Source organism: Stigmatopora argus, chromosome 5 (assembly GCF_051989625.1).
Source record: "Stigmatopora argus isolate UIUO_Sarg chromosome 5, RoL_Sarg_1.0, whole genome shotgun sequence".
NCBI classification, from domain to species: Eukaryota; Metazoa; Chordata; class Actinopteri; order Syngnathiformes; family Syngnathidae; genus Stigmatopora; species Stigmatopora argus.
The window spans coordinates 3,676,175-3,700,388 of record NC_135391.1 but is presented as its reverse complement, the minus strand read 5'-3'; the positions used below and the strand labels follow the sequence as shown (position 1 = coordinate 3,700,388).

The window sequence follows — 24,214 nt, the reverse complement described above, 5'->3', positions numbered from 1 at the left end:
GCGGTGACGGCCATCTGGCAGCGATGCTAGTTGTCCAGCCTCTAAACTGCTGGATAAGCACGTTGCTGATAGCTGGCCCTCAGACTGGCTAAATACTAAACACTTGGCTGCATAAATGATTGCATCTGTTCATGACTGTCTATTTGAGCGGCCCAGCAGTGATGCACTAAACCAGAGATACGGATGACAAATAATTTATAGGAATTTGAGGAATAATTACACACCCTGTGCGGTATCTTGAAATTAGACTCTGCGACAAATTGCTTTTATACCATCTGTACAATGAGATTGAAGTTGGAATCAGCGGTATTTCATTTTTTAACAAATTACTTTCCCAACAGTTAGTTTAAAATATGATATGATCAGTGGCAGTTTTTTTCCTTTAAACATATAATCGTTTTTCTGAAATACAGTTATTTTCAACACTGCTTATATTGGTCAAGGTCACAGTATGCGTTGGTTTCAACTATGGAGAGGCAAGCTTGACATGTGTGTCAAAGTGGCGGCCCTGGGGCCAAATCTGGCCCGCCGCATCATTTTGTGTGGCCCGGGAAAGTAAATCATGAGTGCCGACTTTCTGTTTTAGGATCAAATTAAAATGAAGAGTATAGATGTATATTAAATTTCCTGATTTTCCCCTTTTAAATCAATCATTGTAATTTTTAAATCATATTTTTAAGTGTTTTTAGTTCTAAAATCATTTTGTAAAATCTAAAAAAATATTATGAAAAAACTAAAATAAACATTGTTTTAGATCTATAAAAAAAACTGAATATTCAGGGCTTTTAATCCAGTTCTTTTAATCCATTTATAAAACAAAAAATCTAAATATTATATCTAAAATGGTCCGGCCCACGTGAAATCAAGTTGACGTTAAAGCGGCCCGCGAACCAACCTGAGTCTGACACCCTTGCTTTAGCTAATGTTCTTTTTTTAAAAAGAAAATACATTCAATAGGTGAAAAGGTCTTTCGGCTGATTTCACTGCACCGAGCGTGGGTTCGATTTCCACTTGGTGGCGGCGTGATTGCGAGTGCGAGTATGGAGACCCAACCCGACAACCATTCTAGGGTTTAGACTGCTGGGATAAGCTCCAGCACCCCGCGAGTCTGACAAGAATAACCACTGTTTCAAACTAATGAACAAATTCCAATAGTCACAGATTTATTAGTCTTGATAATTTACTTTTGAATACCCTTTGACACCATTCCGCCATGTTTAAGTCGTCTACACAAGACTGTACAGTACTTGAGCCCTAAGATCAACTTCCATAGTTGAGAAGCTGACGAGTATATAGAAAGTGAACCAAGTTGCCGCTCATGCATTGCCTGTTCAGAAGTGAGATGGATGGCAGGTGCAGCACCTGAGAGCTGTTTTTCCTCACACACTGTCAGCTTCTGTCTCCATGGCCATCCATCTTGCCTGCCCTGGTGCCTCCCCCTGCCTTCCACCTCCTAGGGCCCCACTAACCAGCACCATGGACACGGCTTCTACTCCCCACAGCTCATAAAAAAACCCTCCTCAAACCACGGGGGATTTTATTCTTCCCAGGGAAGAGGAAAAAGGGGAAAGGGGCGGATAAGTCTTCTTGTTGCTGTCGCTTTTTATTAGTTTAATCCCATTCCTTTTGGCTTAATACAGCGCCATGTCCGCCTGGAACGCCACCTTGGTTTTCTCATTCCGACATGGAGTCTGACGTCATGCGAGAAAAAGCATGAAAACCACTTGGAAGAAATAATCTTACAGGCGACTATTTGCTGGACCTTCCGAAATATGGCCTTGATTATTATGGCGAAGTCTAGATTAATACTTTTGGTGTGCATTTGCAATTTGGTAGCTGCTTGCGTTGCCTTCAGATTTAGCATCTGGATGCTGATTGATGATGCGAAATAAATAATTCGGGATTAAAATATTAGTTGTGGATTTGAATTCATCCTTGCTGTGTAGATTTTGCATGTTGTCCTCAAGCTGCTCCTGTGGGTTTTGGATTTCCACTTTCCAAACACGAGAAAAGTATTTGAGCAAAACACATATGATAAAATATGCCAGGTTGATTCAAGACTATCTTTTTTGGCGCAATATCGTGATATTGAGAATTATAATGGTTCAGTAATGCTATGAGTGCAAGCATTAGCAATCAAATTATTTTTGATTATGTAGTCTATCAACTAGAAACTGCAAGTTTTTAGTCTAAATATGGTTCTTTTGTTGGTAGGTGGTAGCTCTTTAGCATTCTGGTACCGTACAAGCGCAATCACCTAATGCAAACACTACACATTATTATTAAGCAAACGTAGTTATGAGTGAATGCTGAAGGCATTGAAGTGATTGCTAACATATTAAACTAATAATTATAAGACTCTGTAGACTTTTCTACAACGGGGTACAATGAATACAATTCTTCAATGACCATTGGTTCATGCAGTAATCAAATCACGAACCTACTTCCTGCAGTGCAACAATTGAAGCACCACCCAGGTTCCTTACTGTATATTAAAATCCAATTCTCACGAGTTTTTACAGACTAATTAAATGATAGAATTTTGTCAGAGGTCAAAAAGACAATTTTTTAGGACTCACAGAGGCCCATAACTGTTGTATTATACAATATAAATAATTTATGTCAAAGGCTTGCCTCTGCATAGTTGAAACCGATGTCATGGTCAAAAGCTGAGGGCATATGACTCCAAAGAAAACAGCACTCGAGACGAATCGTTATTTTGTGACGATTCCGAAGAACACGATTCAAGATTTTAGTCCAAACCAAGGAAGAATCACCATAACAAGGCGCAAATGAGCAAGTGAATGTTCTTGAAAAAACAATCAAAACACACAACAAAGAAATCCAACGTATGAAAAAGCCTAACTCCCGCTACATCCCAACCACCGCGGCTTCCTGGCCATCAGCGAAAAGGGATTCAAACTGCATTTTGCCCCGTTTTGATTTATTTTACAAAGAAAACGACTACAGGCTGTGGCTCCCGCAAAGTCTCCTCTATCGAATTCAGTAAAGTAGCCCCTGAGGTGATGGTGGGACTTTAAGTATGCCCTACATTAGGCTTTACCGCAAGCTTCTTGACTACAAATGTTACAAAAAAGCCAACCAACAGTCAGATTGGACAAAACAGAAGCCTTGGCTCTGCTGAAGTGGAAGCATGCAGCACCGTTCCACAGTATGATGATACAGCAGAAGCTTGCATGCCAAGATTTTCCCATTTGAGACCTCCTTAGAGTGCAGTAAAGCTGCACATGCAGATGGTCTCTCACAGACACCCATACACAAATGCGCATGGAAAGCTAGCAGAAAGACATTGTCAGGGTAATTTGAAATATTTAAATTGAGCCAAAATTTGTCTCTACTTTTACTGGTTCCGTGACAGTCACTGTTGTTGCCTAAACACAGATCACATCCCTTAGGACAGTCGTAACTCCTTTGGCGCTAGGAATTATGGGAAGGAATCCTCGAATGACAAGACCCGGTAGATTTACATGCGGAAGATTAATAACATAATTGATTTAAATGTAGTGATTACACCTATGGATGAACAAGTGCCGTTTGAATGTGTAAGGTGAGGTTAGTTATTAGGCCGTATTTCATTGGCTCTCAACGTGGGACATCTTTATTTACGTTCTTGACCTTTTCTTTTTAATCTTTACAGAGCAAAAATAAAGGATGGTGTGACCTTTCGGACAGCAACACCAAGTAACTCTTTACTATGGGACATCACGCTGGAAGCAGGCGCGGATTCAGCCATTTCTGTTATTTGTCAGAGGAAGGCGCCGATTCCTGGAAAAAGGCAAGTATATCTCGATGTAATAATCCAGTGGAATATCTGAGAACAGGGGTAACAACTAAACCAGGGGTGTCAGACTCGGGTTGGTTCGCGGGCCGCTTTAACGTCAACTTGATTTCACGTGGGCTGGACCATTTTAGATATAATATTTAGATTTTTTTTTTTTATAAATGGATTAAAAGAACTGGATTAAAAGCCCTGAATATTCAGTTTTTTTCTAGATCTAAAACAATGTTTATTTTAGCTTTTTTAAAATATATTTTTAGATTTTACAAAATGATTTTTGAACTAAAAACACAGAAAAAATGGATTAAAAAATTACAATTATTGATTTAAAAGGGGGAAAATCAGGAAATTTAATATACAGCTATACTCTTCATTTTAATTTGATCCTAAAACAGAAAGTCGGCACTCATGATTTACTTTCCCGGGCCACACAAAATGATGCGGCGGGCCAGATTGGGCCCCCGGGCCGCCACTTTGACACATGTAAACTAAACTATTCCACATAGAGAGGGCTACAATGGGTGTAGGATTTCGTCCCAACCAAATAAGACGACACCAATTCACCAATCAGCGCCATCCATTGATTTCAGTCAGGTGCTGCTTATTTTAGCAGAAATCCCATTGGTCTTTGTGCTGGATCGGTTGGAACGAAAACCAGGCCCTTAAAGACCGGTTTGCAGATCCCTGTCCTTAGCCTAGCCTCCCTACTAGGTTTATATTCCAACTACCTAAATTAAAGGTTCAAGAGTATAAAGGAAATCAGGCTTTTAAAGCATTCTTTGGCCGTGTGTCCCTTGTGGCATAGAACGAACGGTGTTTGTTTACTAGCAGTCTTTGAATAAAAGACAAGAAAGCCGTCCCATAGGAACTGAGCTAAACTCAAAAAACCATGCAGTGCTTGTTTGTTATCCCGTAAAGCAGAGTTAACTAACTGGCAAACCATAGTTTCAGAAGCGGTCCCATGTGGACCCAGAGCTAAATTCAAAAATGAACGATTCAAAGACATGGAAACTGCTTTTATTTTTCGACGGGGAAGCCAAATCATCGCCTAAATGAAAAAGTGGTGATAGATGGTAGAAAAGAGGACCCCTAAAATGGTTTGATTGGGCCCTGTTCCAACAAAAACAGATTAAAAAGTGAACCAACACCCACAAACTTTCAGTTCAAGGTTTCAAGAAAGCGTTTAGAAAACAGGTACTCCGCCAAAATGTTCCCGAATTTAAAAAGCTTTGACAATGTTTTCAGTTATCGCCGCTAAGATGGTAGAGACAATTTAAAGTGAGAGTTTGAAGTTGCTAAGTATTATTGATTGAATTTCTTAAGGTTCACAATCTTGAACTTTCAAATTTGACGATAAGACTTCTGAACTGATTTCAAATATCCTTGCAGTTTATCTGCCAAAACCAGAAAAAGGACAGCTATAAATCTCATATTTGAATATGTGACCAAAATGTGTCTCACATTTGGTCATATAAAATTGTTAAAATTGCTCAAAACTGTTCTGTTACAATGTTAAACACAAACAAAATATGTGTATACCATTGGCTAGGTTTCTCATTAGTAACTACATTGACATGGCGACACTCAGAATTCACATACTGAAATCTGATTGGATAAAAACACCTCATATATGTACGTATAAGCCAGAAAAACACAATACTAGTCTATGAGAAAACGTGGCATTTTTTTTAAATGCCCTTTTTGGCTTCTTAACTTTGTCAGCGAACACATTTAATCATGTAGAGCATATAGTTGTTGTTTTTTATTTTTTATTCATGCAGGCTCATTCAAGCTTACCAGCTTCCCCCAAAAGACACGCGGAGGTTCAAACTCAAACTGCAAGATTAATTCCGCCTCTGAGAAATACTCGGAAAAGTGAAGCTCTAATCTGTGCATGAAAGGTTGGCCCTTCGAAAAAAAAAAGTGCGCGAGCTGCCAAAAGAATGCCAATTTTCCAATATTTCACACCTTTAACAAGATACAGAAAGGCACAATTACGGCCAGAAAATCTTGTTTGTCAAAACAGCTTCTTTTATCACTTGGCAGTTGACGAAAATATTTCGACCATATTTTTATATTTTTACCATCCCCTCTCTTCTATTATTGATTTTACCTCATTAATTTGTTTTCTCTATCTGGCACGGATTGAAAACATTGTTCACCACCGCGTCTTTACGAGTTATCATAAATATAGATCACAGCAACTAATCCTTTCGATGCTATGGAATAAACAAAAACCCCTGCAGAGTCTATCCGAGGTCACATCAGACTGGAAACCTTGACTTTGTCTGTAAAAGCATCTCTGCATCTTTACATTTAAGCTTATTTATCCTGCCTACGCAGTCTGTGATCATTGCTAAGGATGGCGACTCGTGAAAAACGAAAAAAAAACAAGACGCTATGGCTTCAAAGTATGTAAATATAGCTTCATCCCATCTTATGCGCATCTGTGCTAATGCATACTTAAGGGGATACGGCATGCTTATGTCAAATCAATAGCCTTTTTTTGTTTTGATACTTGGTTAGAATGACATTATCTTTTAATGCCAGGTCTCGCTGCAATATGTTAAGATTATTCAATTACATTAAATCCTTGTTTTTACTTGACTAAAGTAATGAATTATCGAGTGAGAAGAAAGCTTTTCTGTTGTTGTTGAGGAAGGAACTAATGGAGGATTAACAAACGATCACTGCTGTTTTTTCATATTGTTGTTCGGCTATAGTCGGTTGTGTATACGTAAACAAAGATCTGGGATTGGTGTTTATTATGTGATTATCGTGGAGAAAATTGGAGGGAAATATAGGCATTAAAGACTAAAAAAAAAATTCGCTCGCCGGACTAAAACGACTATTTTCCAAACTAACTGCAGTGATGTTTTTCCTCAAACAATCTTCAATCTAATTTCCATAATAACAGGCTTTAATATGCACACGCGGCTTGTGTTTTCCTAAACCAATATACGTTTTGTTGCTCATTGTTTGTCCAGAATTGCATGGCGCGATGGGAACTTTGGCCATGTGAGAAAATTGAATCCACAGACGAGTAACGATTCAGGCCGACATTCTTGGGAAGCCATTATAGAAAGGTCACGAAGGCCTGTTCTTCGCTAGTGTCCTCAAACCAGTTATTATTCGGGACTTATTTCACTGTACCAGCAAGTGCTGACCCTCTGAATTTGATGCAGGGGAGGTGTTGGCTTTTCTTGTAACTTTCTTGTGTAATAAAATACGAAAAAAGGGCAAAAAGCGTAGCATTATTTTGAATTTCAGGGATTGCATTTCAGTTAAAAAAAATGTCCAGATTCGTTAAGGCAAGATGGGGAAATGGCTTTTTAAAAATCCAAAATCATTTAATTCATGCCATTAATCGCATGCAAGGGTGTCAAACTCGGGTTGGTTCGCGGGCCGCATTAACGTCAACTTGATTTCACGTTTTTTTTTAATAAATGGATTAAAAGAACTGGACTAAAATCCCTGAATATTCAGTTTTATAGATCTAAAAAAATGTTTATTTTAGATTTTTTTTTAAATATATTTTTAGATTTTACAAAATGATTTTTGAACTAAAAACAGAAAAATTGATTAAAAAAATACAATTATTGATATTAAATGGATTAAAAGAACTGCATTAAAAGCCCTGAATATTCAGTTTTTATAGATCTAAAACAATGTTTATTTTAGCTTTTTTATATATTTTTTTAGATTTTACAAGATGATTTTTGAACTAAAAACACAGAAAAAATGATTAAAAAATTACAATTATTGATTTTAAAGTTGGAAAATCAGGAAATGTAATATACATCTATACTCTTCATTTTAATTTGATCCTAAAACAGAAAGTCGGCACTCATGATTTACTTTCCCGGGCCGCACAAAAGGATGCGGCGGGCCAGATTTGGCCCCCGGGCCGCCACTTTGACACATGTGGCATAGAGTGAATCTACAGTATCAATATGTCCATGTTTAGCATCTTCTTGCACACACTATTTGGTCCTTGCTCATTTATTCCCTGAAATGCCTGATAATTAAATGCCAAATGTTCAAATTTAGTGTCATAAATAACATGTTTACATCTTGAAAACTTGCTGTCCGTTAGATTTTCCGAAAATATTTCTGCTTGGCAATGATCAAAATTCACAGGAAATTGTACTCCTAATAAAGCAATCATTTTTGTTTGGTGAGAGCCAATAATAAAAAACTCAACACAGAGCAGCAAAATTATTTGACTGTTTCTCAACTGCAATTATTTATAGTAGTTAATGAATGATTTGAGTAATTCCCACTGATAACATACATCAGGGGTGGTCAAACAGAATAACTTATTCCAAAATAGACATGTGGAACATTTTCCGGCTGCTACTGAGACAATAAATATTCCAAACAAATTTCTGTGTTGTTTTAACTCCCTTAATCATTTGACATGGCAAAACAATTAACGTTACAAATTCTGTTTTCATGAAAACTTCAATTAATTTTCTTCCACATTAGCCTGGCAGCAATGGAACTCGGCCAAAAAACACTGAAAGTCTGTTTGTTTGTCATCCTCCGTGAACCGCAAAGTTGCCTGCTAAGTATCGAGCAGATGGACAAACACAAACAGGATACTTTATGTGTGTACATCAGTGTACTGCTGCACAACAGCACTCAAACTGTGTTTCTCTGAGGAATTCTCGCCCCCAAATCGGACACAGTCCAAGTAAAATGTCATCCAAATTTTCCAATTTCATTAAAAAGGTTCTTTACTTTGGCAATCATGGTGGAAAGGAGTAAGATTGTGACTGTTACATCAATTATTATTCAAATTGAAATGTTAATGTAAAGTAAAAACAAGATTTCTGTCCATCTTAAATGGTCTTGTTTTATATACTATACTATATATATGGTAATGTTTCATAATTCATTTCATGTTGTTTTTTCCAATGTCAACATTTTTCCAGTTTGTTTTCACCTTGTAGTGTTATGACTACGTATTATTTGACATTTATTTATATATTTATTTATTAACTTACTTATTACCGATCTATTTATGTCTACAATGTCTTTTGCTGTATCTGTATTCTCACCCTCTTGCTACTGTGACAATGAAATTTCGCAAATACGGGATGAATAAAGTTATCCAATCCAATCCAATCATGTAAAAGTTTGAAAAATTAACGTCAATATTATCCCACAATGCACATGGCGGCCCGGGGGCCAAATCTGGCCCGCCGCATCATTTTGTGTGGCCCGGGAAAGTAAATCCTGAGTGTCAACTTTCTGGTTTAGGATGAAATTAAAATGGAGTATAGATGTATATTACATTTCCTGATTTTCCCCCTTTTAAATCAATAATTGTAATTTTTTAATCATTTTTTCCTCTGTGTTTTTAGTTCAAAAATCATTTTGTAAAATCTAAAAATATATATTAAAAAGCTCAAATAAACATTGTTTTAGATCTATAAAAACAGAATATTCAGGGCTTTTAATCCAGCTCTTTTAATCCATTTATAAAAAAAAATCTAAATATTATATCTAAAATGGTCCTGCCCACGTGAAATCAAGTTGACGTTAAAGCGGCCCGCGAACCAACCCGAGTCTGACACCCTTGCCATAATGGATGTAACCAGGTCTCCAGTACTGTATCTTAAAACAACTTTTTATAGTTTTACTTGAAGAGATCATTTTTCAGGCGGTGTACTGAAATACAAATCAATTCAAACTAAAGTGGCCATTTTTTTTTGTGACAACAAACCAAACCGTGAGATTAGTACTCCTTCCATTTCCCAAGTCTCATCAAAACAACCACCTAACAAGATGTCCGTGTCCCCCACCCAGACTGGAAAGCAGTCTGCTGGAGGTGCTTCAAATGGAGTTCGAAGTCGACGAACTGAGCGGCCCCGCCGACAGCCAGGTGATCATCTGGAAGTTGGAGCTCCCGTCAACCACGACAGCAAAGACTGAAGGAGCGATGAGAATCTACACCACTCAGAGAGACTTTGTCGGCCTGGCTCCTCTTATAACAGTGAGTGGGAATCAACTTGGTGCTGATATTACTACTGCCTATAGCATTTCCAATAATTCCAAAGCTTGGATTGCATCCTTTGAGCCTCACTTTCATACTTTGATCTAATCCAGTCTATGATTTGGACTGTTCCCCAAATGGCTTCTATTTTAGGAGAAGAATGACCTTGAGTTGTTGACTGACAGCTGTTCCTCCGCCCCCCCAAGCGGTTTTCAGACGTGCATTTCGTAGTTCCTTCTTTAACGTTGGGCCTCCGGCATGCTACTACCTCTCTTAAGTAATCCATTTAATCTAACTACGAGATTAATAACATTTTATTAACACCACTTTGAGTGACAGTGGCACTTAAACTGATTTATTTGTCATTTGAGTCAGGGTTTCGCAGTGGGTCACATTCGCATGGCGGTCTACTTCATTTGCACTGTAATCATACTAAGAGGCCAAAGTTATGAGGTCGTCTTATCCCTAGTCGGGAATTTGACATAGTCCGCATCTACTCTTAAGGATTAGATATTCAATTCAAGCGGTGGACCGAACACGAGACTTGCTTCTCAATACCGACATACCCGGCAATTCCAAATGCCAAAAGTTACAAGCTTTATGTAGACCTGCGTTTGAACTATTCTGGAATTATTCCAGTGCCGTTTTTTTTTTAAAACAAGCATCAAATGAAATGCCAGTCAAGAGAAAAAAACTAAACAAGAAGACAAGTTACTTCTGCCTCATTTCAACCAGTTTTACAGTTGAGAAACTAGCATCCATCTGCTTTATTTTGTCCTCTGGGTGAATTTCACTGATCATTCATAGAACCCGACACAGCTCTTCTCTGCATTTCTCAAACTGTCATGCACATGTGAGCACTTAAACACACACACACAGACACACACAATTATGTCAACTTCATTTAGACAGCATGATTTTACACAGGAAAGACACACATCCATCTGCTTCAATTTGATTATTCATGACTGCACACAGCCGTGCATGTGTGTCATGCATACTTTCAGTCAAAGAAAAAAAATAAAGTCACTACTATGCCATGTTCGGTAAGTATGTCCACAAAGTGTAGTAATTTATCTACAATTACATATGTTGAGGGATATGGTTTTCAAGTTGAAACTAAGAATAATTGCAATAATGAAAAATAAAAGGCTTTAAAGAGTGTTAAGATGATTAACATGATTAAAATTGCAGTACTTTTGCCTTCAAGTTTGAGGAAATCCAAGATCATAAAATACGAGAAAATAAGCAAAGAAGCCATGAACCATGGTGCTTTGAAAATGTATTATATTAAATGGACTTCTGATTCTCATTTTGTCCATCAAAATGTTAAAAAAACAGGATTTAAGGTCAATTTGAAATTTCATAATGCCTATAATGGCCGGCTAATCAAAATATACGCAAACATGGTTGCAAATCTTCAAGTGAATGTTTCTGGGTTGAGAGTTTATTCAGATACTGTATGACTCAGTTTTGTTTTAAACATTGCTTGGCAAGAACTTTGTTAGTTCTCATTTATCCAACGACTACTTCTTTTGCACACAAAATAAGGCTTTTCGGTCAACCTAATTTCTGGTTTAGTGTACCATCTTCCATTTTTGTCTGTAAAATATTTAATTGAACCCCCCCAAAAAACAGATTGTATTGGTTTAATTGCAGGACACTGAGGTACTAAACACTGCAATTTTGACCGGAAAGAAGGTGGTGGTGCCAGTAAGAACGGTCGCTGTGGAAGAGGACGGCAGTGTCACTGACGTTTCCGATTATACCGAATGCAGCTCTACTGACGAAGATGCCCTCAAGGTATTTTTATTCACATTACTATTTGACATATTTAGAAGTTTCCTTCATTATCTTTAGCGCTTACACTCACGGGGAAAGTTGGAATGTATAAGCAAGCTCTAAAAGTATTGGACAGAAAACCTAAAACGCACCACCAGATATTAAAAAACACAAACGCCCGAACTAGGACAATACTGTTAAATATACAGATGCCACCTTAGTTTACAAAATCTTCCATAACATAGCTCCATTGCAAGATTTTGTACAAACAAATTCCAACACATCAACAAGGGCTGGCTCTAGAGGTGACTATGTAGTTCCATTCAAAAACAATGCATTCAGCCAAAGCACCTTCTCTGTCCATACCTGAAACCAATGTTCCCTCTAATTTTTTGTTTGTCTGGGCAGAAAGACAACCTCCTTGAGCACACTGAGTACCGGTGTGAGCAACATCATCATTGCTCGCTATGGGCACACACCAGTATCACACCTGCCATAAGCAGGTGCATGTCTACTACACATAAATGATTTAGTAATAATAAAATGTAATGATTAATATTTATGAATGGGCGGCCCGGCGGATGAGTGGTTCGTGTGTCGTCCTCACAGCAAAAAAAAAAATACAAAAATTAAAAAATACAAAATTGGGATTTTATTTTGTGCGCTCCATATGATTTGCTGTGCGCAGAGAAGACGAGAGTAGTGCGCAATTGCGCACGCGCGCAGCTTAGAGGGAACATTGCCTGAAACTCAATACCAATTTCCATACTATGACCCTTTTGGCCAATCATGTTAAAGCCTGGCTGCTAGACGAACAAAATTGTGATCACAACACTGTCTAAAACCATGCTACTTGAGTGAGTGTGTGTGTGTGTGTGTGTGTGTGTGTGTGTGTGTGTGTGTATGTTTGTCCGCGTCATTGTTTACCTTTAATCTGCACAAGCGATTAAAGATGGAAATTAGTCCCCGGCTACAATCTCACATATTTACATGTATCTGTTCATTAACATGAATATGAAAATGTTCATTTATATATGCTGTCCCTTATTAAATAAATCAAAGTCAAAGTCAAACTCAGACTATACGCCGAACTGTTTGCTAGCCAGTCACAGATTCGAAAACTTTTTTTAAGGAATCAAGACCATAATTCAATGCCCTTTATCTCCCCTTCACACAAGCTTATAAAATGACCCGACAGACAAATTGTTCACCCCCGTTCTTCAGAGAAGCGGTAGGCCATGTGCGTGACACCAAGGACAATAGTAGATAAACGGTCCAGCAAAGTCACCTTTTCTCTCAATTTCTTTTCTACTCGCTAAGGCAAACTGTTAGTCGGGCTTCAACAGCATCAGCCATCAATCTCTTCCTCAATGAACAGCCGCTCAGCTAAATCGCTCAGCACAAATTACCTCGCAGCCTGCCACGCCGCTCTTATCCGGTGACTTTTACCTTTTATCCTGTGAACCTACACATGGCCGGCTGCCAAAAGATGGCGGTTTTGACTGATGAAATTGAAAGTCGGGGGCCAGGACTGTAGGCTCACAGAATGTAACCATTTTCATGAAAAAAAATGTACAATGGAGCCAAGCCTGAAGCAAACATAGACGGTACAATTGCGACGATAAAATAGGTTCGAGCACATGGCAGAGTTAAATCAAATTACAAGTAGACTTGCGCCGTTATGTTCCAATAAATGTAAAATAAATAAGTGTTTTTGGTACTATTTCAGAACAGGATTTACTGATGACTTGCATGTACATTGATTAACATAACATACAATTCTTAATAGGGATTTTCTGATTGGATCATATTCCATGCGAGTCGAGTCCCGATCCGATAAATCGGAATTGTAATAAAGAAAGAAAAATAGCGACAAAACATTTTTGGGGTGAATCAGTTGTGTCACATAAAATAAAGTTGCTAACAAATTACATTTAAGTATTTGGTTCTCATAAACGTAGATCAAAATTAGCTCATTGTGATAAATTGAGCTCTCTTGATTGTGATTTCCTTGACTTTTACAATCACTTTCTTCTGCAAATTTAGTTTCACCAGTCTAAATATAAATATGTAGTAAAAAAACTACAGTATTTTCTGCACTATACCTCTGGACTATTTGAATTTATATAAGAAAGAATGCAATATGTTACATTAAGATCTCTTAATTGTGATTTTCTTTTATGCTTTCTTTGTCCTTAACATTCAGTCGTGTCAATTGTAAGATGAGAGCATTATGCATCAATGTAAACAGACGGTCTGTGCATTAAATGATCCCACGTGGATTGCTGTTCAAAGCTTAGCGTGCTCTTACTTCCCGTGCCGACCAGACAGCAACTCCACCAACAATATATCTTTTAATCTTCTAATTCTAGCGGCTTAAATGGATGTCGTTTATTTCACCTGAAGTAACCGAGCGATATCAAATCTGCTGGCAATAAATGGAGAGGATTTGTAAAGAGGGTGACAAAGATAGAAAAAGAACATTTCAATGAAAAGGCAATTTTCTTCAATTTACGCCTGTAAATAAAGCAACAATAATGTTTTTCTATCAAAGCTAAATATGTCAGTGAATATTAACAGTTCACTCTGTAAAATAAGACACGCAATTTTAAGCAAACTTTGATTCATGGGACGCAGACAAGCACCCCGAATGGGTGCTGTTATTGTTGCCAGAATGAGATGATGACTAAGAAGAGTGGGCAGCTTCTGCATTAAAATGTATTCCATTTCAAATGATGTGTCCAAATTTCTTTTGAACGTGACTCCGAGTTCAGTTAAGGCATGAAGCTTTTAGTTGATGTTCTCGTAAAAAAAAGACGAAATGAAGAAAGTGTCTCCGAATATGGATGAATGGCTCACTGCACTCACTATGAATGAAAATATGAGGGTTCCGCACAGCTTGAAACAGTAAAAAAACAACTCAAATCTTCTCTATTGATCCATGCTTGCATTAGGAATTCCCCATCACTATAACACTACAAATGCACTGCTTAGACGGAACTCAGGCATGAGATTATTTGTCAGGACATTAGGCCATAGCACGATGACACATGGTGATGTGGTCATTGGAAAGCTTTAGCTGTGGACGGGGTGATTCTGAAATGCCCTGATGATCCTTTGCAAAAAAATAACGTCCACATGGCAGCGCATCGTGTAGCCGACCGAGTGCTGCTTTCGTGCAAATAAGAGTGAGATTTGCTATTTGTATTCCACCTTAGGCTATCAGTCAAAGTCACATTATTTTTTTTCCACTCCTGTGTGCATTTCCAGAGGCGGGTGGTTGAATTTAAATGCAGTGTTATAATTATCCAGGTTTTTGAGTGCGGTGGCTGCGAAGAGGGCCACCAAAACGCTCTTGATTGCCATCTTGGAGTGTCCAAGCGATCTTTCGGTTTTAACTTCAACTTAGCAAGGTCACTTTTGCAATCATGGCGTAATGAATGCGCACTGGATTGTGAAGAACTGATGCTTACCGCCGTACCACATGGTATTTTGATTAACATAAAACCGCAATGCCACGTCTTCCTAAAGCTTTCGAGCGTTGATCATCGCAGTAGTTTATTATGACCGACTGACATCGGCGATGTAACGCACGCAGTGTGAAACTGCAACAAGGACATTTGTTGCGGGCCGAATCGGCTGTTTGTTCAAACGGGTGACATTTATGAGACGATGTAATCGCGTTTGTCACTAGTTAATTAACAAATATAATCCTTATGGACAACTAAATTCTGGCTATCGGTGTACTGGACAAACCTATTGAGATAATCAAGGACAATGTAATGATCCGGTATCCCTATCTGTCTTCTTATCAGGTCTCGGAGAGGTGCGACTATGTTTTTTTAGATGGCAAAGAGACAAAAGGCAAAGTCAAGATGGTGGTAAACTTCACCTATAGCTACCTCAGCGCTCAACTTGAGCTGAATGTGTGGATGCCCCGACTTCCCCTCCAGATAGAGGTGTCCGACACAGAACTGAGTCAAATCAAAAGCTGGAGGGTCCCTATACTGACTACCAAGAGGTGGGTAACACATTTTGGACAATCAAAGCCAAGCTTGTTTGCCCACGGACCATTCCTCAGCATTTAAAATGGATGCAAAATGTCCATGAATTCTGGAGTGACCCATGTTTTTCCCCGGACTGCAACAACGGCAGGGTTAACTGATGAAAATAATCTAACGGGTTGTGCGTTTTCTTTGTTTCAGGTCTGGCTGGAAGAGTGAAACCGATGATAAAAAGGGAAAAGGCTGCACACTGCAGTTTCAGCACGCCCTGGTGCGTGTGTTAACCCACTTTGTGGCCGAGCAGGCAGACCCTCGGGAGCCTAAGGCATATTTCCTGGGGTCTGACTGGCAGGTGGATGTAACGAGACTGGTTCGATACTTTATGAAAGTGGAAGACCCTCGGGTCGCCAGGCTACAGGCGGGGAGGGTGCTATCAGGCCGAGACATTGGGACCACTGTTATCCAGGTAACTGAGGATGAACATCGGACCGATAAATGTAAATCCCTGGAGGACTGTGTGAGGATTGTTTCCGAACCGTCTGTATAGGTCGGCGAAAACAAAGAGCAAAGGAACTGCAGATGTATCCGTATTGACTCAGTCGTCTTTAAAAAAAAATGTAGTCTGTGTTCAGCCAGTATATTGTAAAAAATACACTATATCAAATAATTTCCCACAAAGATAATACTGTCTATCTAGCAATTTCCATCAGGTCCATTTCTGTCAATTTTATTTAAGACTATATTCCATAAGATCCTGGATGGGCGTTAATTTCTGGTTTCAAAATTTAATGTGGTTGGTAGGATTCTTAATACTCTGAAAATGGGAGACGAATGAGCAACATTTTCAAACAGAATAACTCTGGCATCGTTTACTTAGTTCGCATAAAGAAAAGTGTCAACCTAATTAGTAAACCAATATATTTCTTTCCTTAATGCAATATTTACGGAATGGAGAAAAGCAAAAGTAAGCTCAAAGTAGAGCTACATTCCCAGACTGAAACAGCTGTCCTAGTGGCTTATGCAAATGGAATTAAAAGAGGCGACTAGAGCAGACGGGACCACAGAAAGTCAATTACAAAGTTTGGATTATGCATGCCAGATAGTTACTCGTTCCTACAAGAGATGTTGACAACGGAATCCTGCATTCAAATTGCTCTTTTCAAATACTGACCAAGCATACGATTGTCTGACAATGATAAAATCCTTGCTGGAGTAATCACTAAAAACAACCCCGTGATGTGTTTCGAAACTGATGAAACAAACTGGTCATTACACTTACTATGCGCTTGAGTGGAAAGGAACTGTATAGTAAGTATAAGTCTATTGACTGTTTGTGTCTTGGTCCCTGGGCAGGTGTTTTCTCCACTTTCTGACACAATCTTGGCAAAAACAGCGGTGAGAGTCACAGATGAAAAAGTGACAATGACTGAACTGGGTGTCCAGATGGTTGCAAGCCTCTCAATGACTCTACAGCTCAGCCCCGGAAGCAACCGAGCCATCGTAGCAACTACGACCACACAGGAAATACTGCGCTTGCCAAAACAGGTTACATTATTTATCAACTTAAACGAAATATGAGCAAAGGGTTCTTGCGAAACACAATAACAATTTCTTTTTGTTAGGAAGCCGTGGTCAGCGCATGGGTCCAGTTCAGTGATGGCAGCCAGACGCCGCTTGACATTTACGATCCTGCCTTTTACCGCATGACGGTGTCATCTCTGGATCAGGGTGTGGTATCAGTGCGAGGCACCCTTCCGGCCGTGGTTGCGGAAGGGGAGGGTGAAGGAGTTCTGGTCCGAGTGGAAATGTCTATTTGCGAGACCTGCCAAAAGTCCAAACGTAAAAGTACGGTCGCAGTGGGCAATGGCAGTCTCAAGGTCAAGTTTCAGGCTAAAGGTCGGCGACCAGACGGCAGAGTTGTCGCCACAGATAAGAAGAATAACGGTGGCTTCAGAAACGATGGGGGAGAGATGGATGGTGACAGGAAAGGTCCATCACCACGCATCACAGCATCGGCGAGAGATGAGAACCCTTCGGGAAAGACCACAATTGGATCTACAGAATGGACCTTCATGCCCAGCGGGAGCCTTGGAGGTGTGGCCAAAACAGGCAATTCGGGGAGCAGTCCCACCAGCACGGTCAATATAAGAATGGGAAGCCCTGGTGGCAGCAGTAAAGCATACGGCTCTGACAATGTGATCGTGGACAGGGTTCAACTCACAAGTACTGTGAAGGCTCCTGGTAACCTAGTCAACTCAAACAATTTTCCTACTAAAATGGTCATGCCTGGACAAGAGTCGGTGGAGGTTAAGATCAGCAGCGAGGACGACATTTTGACAAACAGGCCCCTGACAGACTTGGAGATCGGTATGTATGCTTTGCTGGGCGTTTTTTGCTTGGCCATCATGGTATTTCTCATCAATTGTATATCATATGTGGTCAAGTTTCGACATAAGAAGTCGCCTTCCAATGGCCAGGAGCCCACAGGTCATAGGCACGATTGGGTGTGGCTGGGTACGGATGCGGAACTAGTCATGAGCGTCCCGGGAAGTCCGGTTCAACACGACTCGCAGACTATGACCACCGTGATAGACATTGGGCCCGGTAAAACGTCTTCACTCTCCAGAAGGCCCAGTTGCTTGGCATCGGTCACGGACTCTCCCGTTAGTTGCGTGGGATCCTTTCGGAGCAAATCGATGCCTGCGGAATCCCTCCACTCGCCAACCAGCAAAAGGAAGCGAGTTCACTTCACCACCTTTTCTACACTGGAGCATCAGCATTCACCGCATCTCTCCCAAAGGGAGAACGGACATGGCATCCACTGGGTTGGGAAGGAAGACGGTAATCAGGGGGGACCCCAAGTACCCATTGCACAGCTTAGGGAGGGCTTATAATAGTGAGTATGGTCAGATCTCACAATGCAGGCTTTGATCACCTCAATGCCTTTGTTGACTCTGTGTCTCAAACATGGGATTTAAAAAAGAAAAACAAGACAACCCATTTCATTACCCGTCAAGGCCTTTAAGAGGAACTGTACCCGGACTGTATAGTACTGTACAAATGAGCCAATGTCCAAATTTACACATTGATAAAGCCACCAAATGCTATGCCGCATGTAGATACCAATTTCCTTAAATATTTGCACTTCTTGACCAACCTACACTACTTTCATCGAAGCGCTTATAAAACTGTTGTGTTACAAAGTTCACAAGTGTTTTAAATACATATGCTCAGTACGAGTACGAGTAGTGCTTTTGGAATGAGCAGTAGTAGCCAAGGTTTGGGGATTTGTTTTTTTTAAAGCTGTTATACATATGAAAGGTATTTAGACTTTTCTTTCTTATTATTCTTTCCTACTGATCAACTATTTTATTGAGCCTTTTGAAAAAGACACAAGTCTTTATGATGGGGGTTAAATGAGGTATGAGGTGCATTATGTTAAAGTGTGTTCCTAATGTGCAAATGTTTCCATGTGTATTTAATCCAGGATGCTACGAGAGAGAAAAATACAACCTGATGGAGGTTCTAACTGTTGTGAACAATGTTGGAAGTGAAAATTTATGTAGATAAAATGCCTCTGCAGGCAACTCAAGAACGAGCCTTTTAACTTTTTCAAAGAATAATTTTTGATGGAAAGACTTCATTTTTTTCCCCCTCTGAAATGAGTCAGATTACAGTATGTTGGCGTATATGTATATATTTTTATAGCTGCAACAAAAGTCTGAACTGTACATCTAAGCAGAAATGGCTGCTTTGCTTTGAAAATGAATTCTTATTTACAGAAGTGGGTGCACGGACAAAAACCGAAATACAAATTGGAATAAGATAATTCCACACCTTGAATTACGAAAGTAGCACACCAACCTTTAACATGTATTTATTTGAAATAAATAGTGTTGCAAATTTATAAACCCATTATTACTGTGGCAAACAAACATTTTGCTGTTGTATTGCATCAGTTATCCTTTTGGATCTAAGCACCAATAAAACTTTTTACTACACCTTGACACCAAGTTATTGAAAAAGTACAGCAGCCTTTATTAAGAATACCCGTATATCCCACATTGACATATATATATATATAAGTGCAGTTAGCTTTTTTTGGTAAAGTTCCCGAGAGTACTCAAACCCAGCGACATTAACATTGTAACACTCATTTGCTGCCAGCCTTTCCCGTAAAAGTGGATATGACTTTTAGCACCATTAATGGCAGTGATTCAGGTAAAATATTGCATCCAAAAATATCCAGAAACTATTTTCCCAAAGTAAATGTAGGAGTTTTGAGATGTGGTCTTAGTGTAGCGTGTCCACCAACCTCTGGTACGTTTCTCTCTCTTGTTTTAGGCTGTGACGTTTCATCACGTAGACTTTAGCGTCCCGTATCACTTTCTCTCTTAGCCCGTGATCTGACAACAGCCTCTGAGATTGATGTACAAATTCCTGGCAGGAATAAAAGGCAAAATTAATCTCATTTCCTGCCAAATGCCACTTGAAGACTTGCCATTGAAGTCGCCCGAAGAGGTGTTTAAAGCAGAAAGCCATATTACAACACACGAGAGTAGAATGCAGATAAAAGTATTTGCATTGAGAAGTAAACACTTCAAAAGGAAGGATCTATTTGCAGCTGCGGGCCCAATTCAAGTCCAATGGACTTTTTCAGTTGAGTCCACAATGGTTGTCACTTCTAATTTTCTTCGCAAAAGAAGAGGAAAAACAAAATGGGCAACTTTAAAGAACGGCACCCACCATCTGTCGCGGCGAGCTGCTGGGTGGAAAGACTGAGGATGAAAATTGGACTAATTACTGTAAAACATGATCAATGTTTATTGAAGGTCTGTTATTTGACATATGTTGCATTCAATTGACCGAATACAATAGCAGTTGGGCCAAAAACAGCTGAAAGCCCATCTACTCTAACCCCCGGCTATGCCACCCGTGGTGAGTACTTATCTCCCATTGTTTTTATTGTACTATATATCGGGGATACAGTATCTCCAGCCCTTGCTGCAAGTCTTTGTTTGGAATTGTTCTACTTTCAAACCCAGTTCTGTCTGAATTACACAAATGACAATAGGAGCAGACACGGAAACGAAATGGCTAAAGCTGACTCTGTCAGACTTTATCAGAAATAGACACAATCATGGCAATTTGTTTCTACTCTGTTAAATTTTTGTTTTGTATTTTTTTGGGGGGAGGAGGAGGCCTAAGTTTCGGCAGCAGAATTTGAAGTTGCCAACCAGAATTTAAAATTAAATCTTAACAGGGAACGTGATTAGTGTTTACCTTTGGGGAAGAATATAGCAGGCCATTGACCTCGTGTTGCACAACAGCTTTATTTCCCGGTATGTCTCTGGCTACAACAGGTAGCCCCAAATCCATTGCCTGTCGAAAAACAGAATATTGTTTATTTTATTTTTTTTGCATTTAAAAAAAAATGAAAACAATAATTTCAATTCAATATATGTAGGCTCCCATATACAAATCCCATAACGCGGCGAAACCACTCAAATGCTGCGTATCTTTGGGAGAGGAGAACAAATCTATATGAGCGCATAGCAGCTGGTATGTGACGAAAGCTAACACAACAACGCACAAGAGTCTTGATCTCACAGATGGACACCTCCAGTCCATCCTGAGAGGGCAAAGAAAATATAGCCGTGCCTAAGCATATAATTACCGTTTACCAAGAAAACATGCAAAGCAAGGGTGTCAGACTCGGGTTGGTTCGCGGGCCGCGTTAACGTCAACTCGATTTCATGTGGGACGAACCATTTTAGATATAATATTTTGATTGTTTTAAATAAATGGATTAAAAGAACTCGATTAAAAGCCCTGAATATTCAGTTTATTATGATTTTTGAACTAAAAACACAGAAAAAATGGATTAAAAAATTAGAATTATTGATTTGAAAGGGGAAAAATCAGGAAATTTAATACACATCTATACTCTTCATTTTAATTTGATCCTAAAACAGAAAGTCGGCACTCATGATTTACTTTCCCGGGCCACACAAAATGATGCGGCGGGCCAGATTTGGCCCCCGGGCCGCCACTTTGACACATGTGATGTAAACCGTCAATCTAATTATAAAGGAGAAAATCAAGGCTTTTCATTTTTAGTATATTTGATTTTATATTTTTACTTTGTGGATTTTGTCCGATATTTTTGTAGTGAGCAAGATTTAGTTTTAGTCTGTTCTGTGTTTGAGTGTGAGGAGAAAACAAAACATAACTGGTTTAAAACCGGAATGAATTTACGTATAAAGCTTATGTATGGAGCTCTTATGTCAAATTTTGACCCTGCGCGGATTAAAATCCAAAATACTACAAATTCTTAAACCTAAACCATCATTCTAAATCAGATGGAAAATTAATGTTTTCATAACCATTCCACTCTATTATGGACATTTATAAACCTATCATGGACAACATGGCAAGGACAATTGGAGAAAAAAAAATGAATATAACTTTAAGAGAAATGAAAAGCAGTGGTGGTATTTAAAAAAAAACTTCTGCAGTGAAATAAAGTGCATTTCTAGTCTTGTCAATATCATGCCCATTTGAGTGAGAGGCCTCAAGGCAGGTCGCTAAGCCTTCAGCCCGTTTTCAGGGAAATTCCATGCGTAAGAAAAGCTGTAATGAATGATTAAAATGCAAATCCACACAGTGCATATTAAGCATTAAATGCAGCAGTGTCAAATGAAGGTGACACTTTATCAGGTTTATACAGTGAATAGTAATAGTTAATTTCATGTGAAAGAATTTGCCATTTCCGACAAAATGTATTTTATATTTGTGCATAAGAGAAAGTCGCTCTGTGCAAAGTTAAGCTGAGAATATTGAATCAGGTGGGATTTAAACACCAAACCTACAAGTACAAGTACATGAGCGAGGGGAACTTTTGGAATAATCCTTAATAATTTGATTAATTTAGCTCCTTCAGAATTTTGAATGTGTGTCAGCTCATGCCTTCAGCAGATTGTTGGGACAGACACGCTAACGTCATCATCCAACTCCAAGCATACAATAGATTGCCTTAAGTGTGCGTAGACGAGATAAAAACGGATTTGCAAATTTTTCTCCATCGTCAAAAGTGCTACTTTTGATTGTTAGAAAATGTTAAGCCGTATTTTCACGACTATAAGGCGCACCGCATTATAAGGCGCACCACATTATAAGGCGAACCTTCAATGATGACACATTTTAATTTTTTTTCCATATATAAAGCACACTAAGGCGCCCTGTCTATTTTGTAGAAAATTTAAGACTTTTAAGTGCACCTTATAGTCGTGAAAATACGGCTATCGTCCATTGACGGATTGAGATGTTTACCTCCAAGATGGCTGCCGACATGCCCTCTGAGACGGAACTGTTGACCAATGCAAAACACCTTTTCATGGCGGCGTGGAGCTCCGGCTGGCTCCGTTCCCGGGTTAAGAATACCCCCGCAGATCTGGTAGAAGAAATGACAAATCTCAGTTGTGGGTGGGTTGACTCAAGGCGTACAAAAAGACGAGGTCAAGGCAAGAAACACGGTTGAACTACTTCTCGGTGAATCCTAACCAAGGAGCAAGACATTTGTTGGGGCGAAAGATGTGCAAAAAAGTACACTGGAGATTTGCCTTTCATTTCCTATTCCTTTCATTCAGTTTTATCTGCCATTTCATTAAAGTTTCAGGTGAAAGGGGGGAACAAAGCAGCTTCTTGAAAAGCTTCCCAAGTTCTTTTATAAAGTGTGCAACTGACTAGGAAAATGAAATGAGCACATACTTCTTTACAACAGCTTCGACTTCGTCAGTAAGCACGGGATCGATCTGAGAGAAGGAAAAAAAGCTTCATTATCATTAAGAATGCAAAAAGAGAGCTAAACTAAACGATGACACAATTGATGACTCGGCCGGGAAAGCAAACCATTTTCGGAAAATCCCGTCTTTTTTTAGAGATTGGGGTCAGGGTGAGGTGGATGGCCAATCTGATTAATTGCAATGTGGGATTTGTGTGCATTAGCTCAGAAAAGTCACATATCAATTTAGGTCAAAGATGTTGCCAAGCATGCTTTTTCATTAAAGCACATGCCTTGTTTAGTTAAATTAAGAGTGGTTAAACATTTAAGAATGGAAGCCACATTTTAGTGTCCTACAATAGCAGGAGTTAAGAGTTGTGCCAGAAATTGGATTATCGTGCTTATAACCTGTTCTATGGAGCAATAAATGAATTCTCAATCTTGCAATTAAGAGTGAAATGTGTCATCATTGACAAAGTGACCTCATTTTTCCCCCTTCAGAATTTATAGTGCAATACGACATCTTAAAGCTTGTATTTTAGAAACAATCACTAGTCTTTTATTTTAGGTTATCTCAATAATTCATGTTGACACTGTTTTTTTTTAAACATTTTTACGAGTGCCCAAAAAAAAAGAGCGCCAGACTTGACAAGCCAATGAACACAGTTCTTTTAATAAAATATACACCTTTCCATTTCTCAAAGAAACAAATAAACAACCTTCTGCTGTGATTCCAACATGTTGAGATAAATCATGCATCTTTGCTTCAATGGAATCGTTTTATCAAAGGAAGACAGCGCAGAGGAGAGCGTTGCAGCGGGAGACGCTGGATAAGCCCTTGGCCG

General features: G+C 39.1%; 2 protein-coding genes across 3 annotated transcripts in view; one reads left to right on the top strand and one right to left on the bottom strand.

The window, feature by feature from the left end:
• Positions 1-19,587, top strand: part of LOC144074092 (transmembrane protein 132D) — a 29,681-nt gene extending 10,094 nt beyond the window's left edge. Inside the window, exons 3-9 of the mRNA XM_077600245.1 lie at positions 3,659-3,796; positions 9,614-9,800; positions 11,460-11,603; positions 15,398-15,603; positions 15,788-16,052; positions 16,940-17,131; positions 17,209-19,587. Coding sequence (XP_077456371.1) covers positions 3,659-3,796; positions 9,614-9,800; positions 11,460-11,603; positions 15,398-15,603; positions 15,788-16,052; positions 16,940-17,131; positions 17,209-18,480 — 2,404 coding nt within the window. The 3' untranslated portion in view covers positions 18,481-19,587. The remainder of the gene's footprint in view (positions 1-3,658; positions 3,797-9,613; positions 9,801-11,459; positions 11,604-15,397; positions 15,604-15,787; positions 16,053-16,939; positions 17,132-17,208) is intronic.
• The window catches only part of glt1d1 (glycosyltransferase 1 domain containing 1), a 73,602-nt gene that overhangs the window by 36,508 nt on the left and 12,880 nt on the right, over positions 1-24,214 (bottom strand). The window contains exons 9-12 of one of the 2 annotated variants that reach the window (XM_077600249.1): positions 23,357-23,400; positions 22,919-23,039; positions 20,870-20,968; positions 19,902-20,026 (exon numbers count right to left, since the gene is read on the bottom strand). In XM_077600249.1, the coding sequence (XP_077456375.1) occupies positions 19,902-20,026; positions 20,870-20,968; positions 22,919-23,039; positions 23,357-23,400 (389 nt within the window). Of the gene's footprint in view, positions 1-19,330; positions 20,027-20,869; positions 20,969-22,918; positions 23,040-23,356; positions 23,401-24,214 lie in introns of those variants that run through there. The other variant, XM_077600248.1, reaches the window with a different exon arrangement.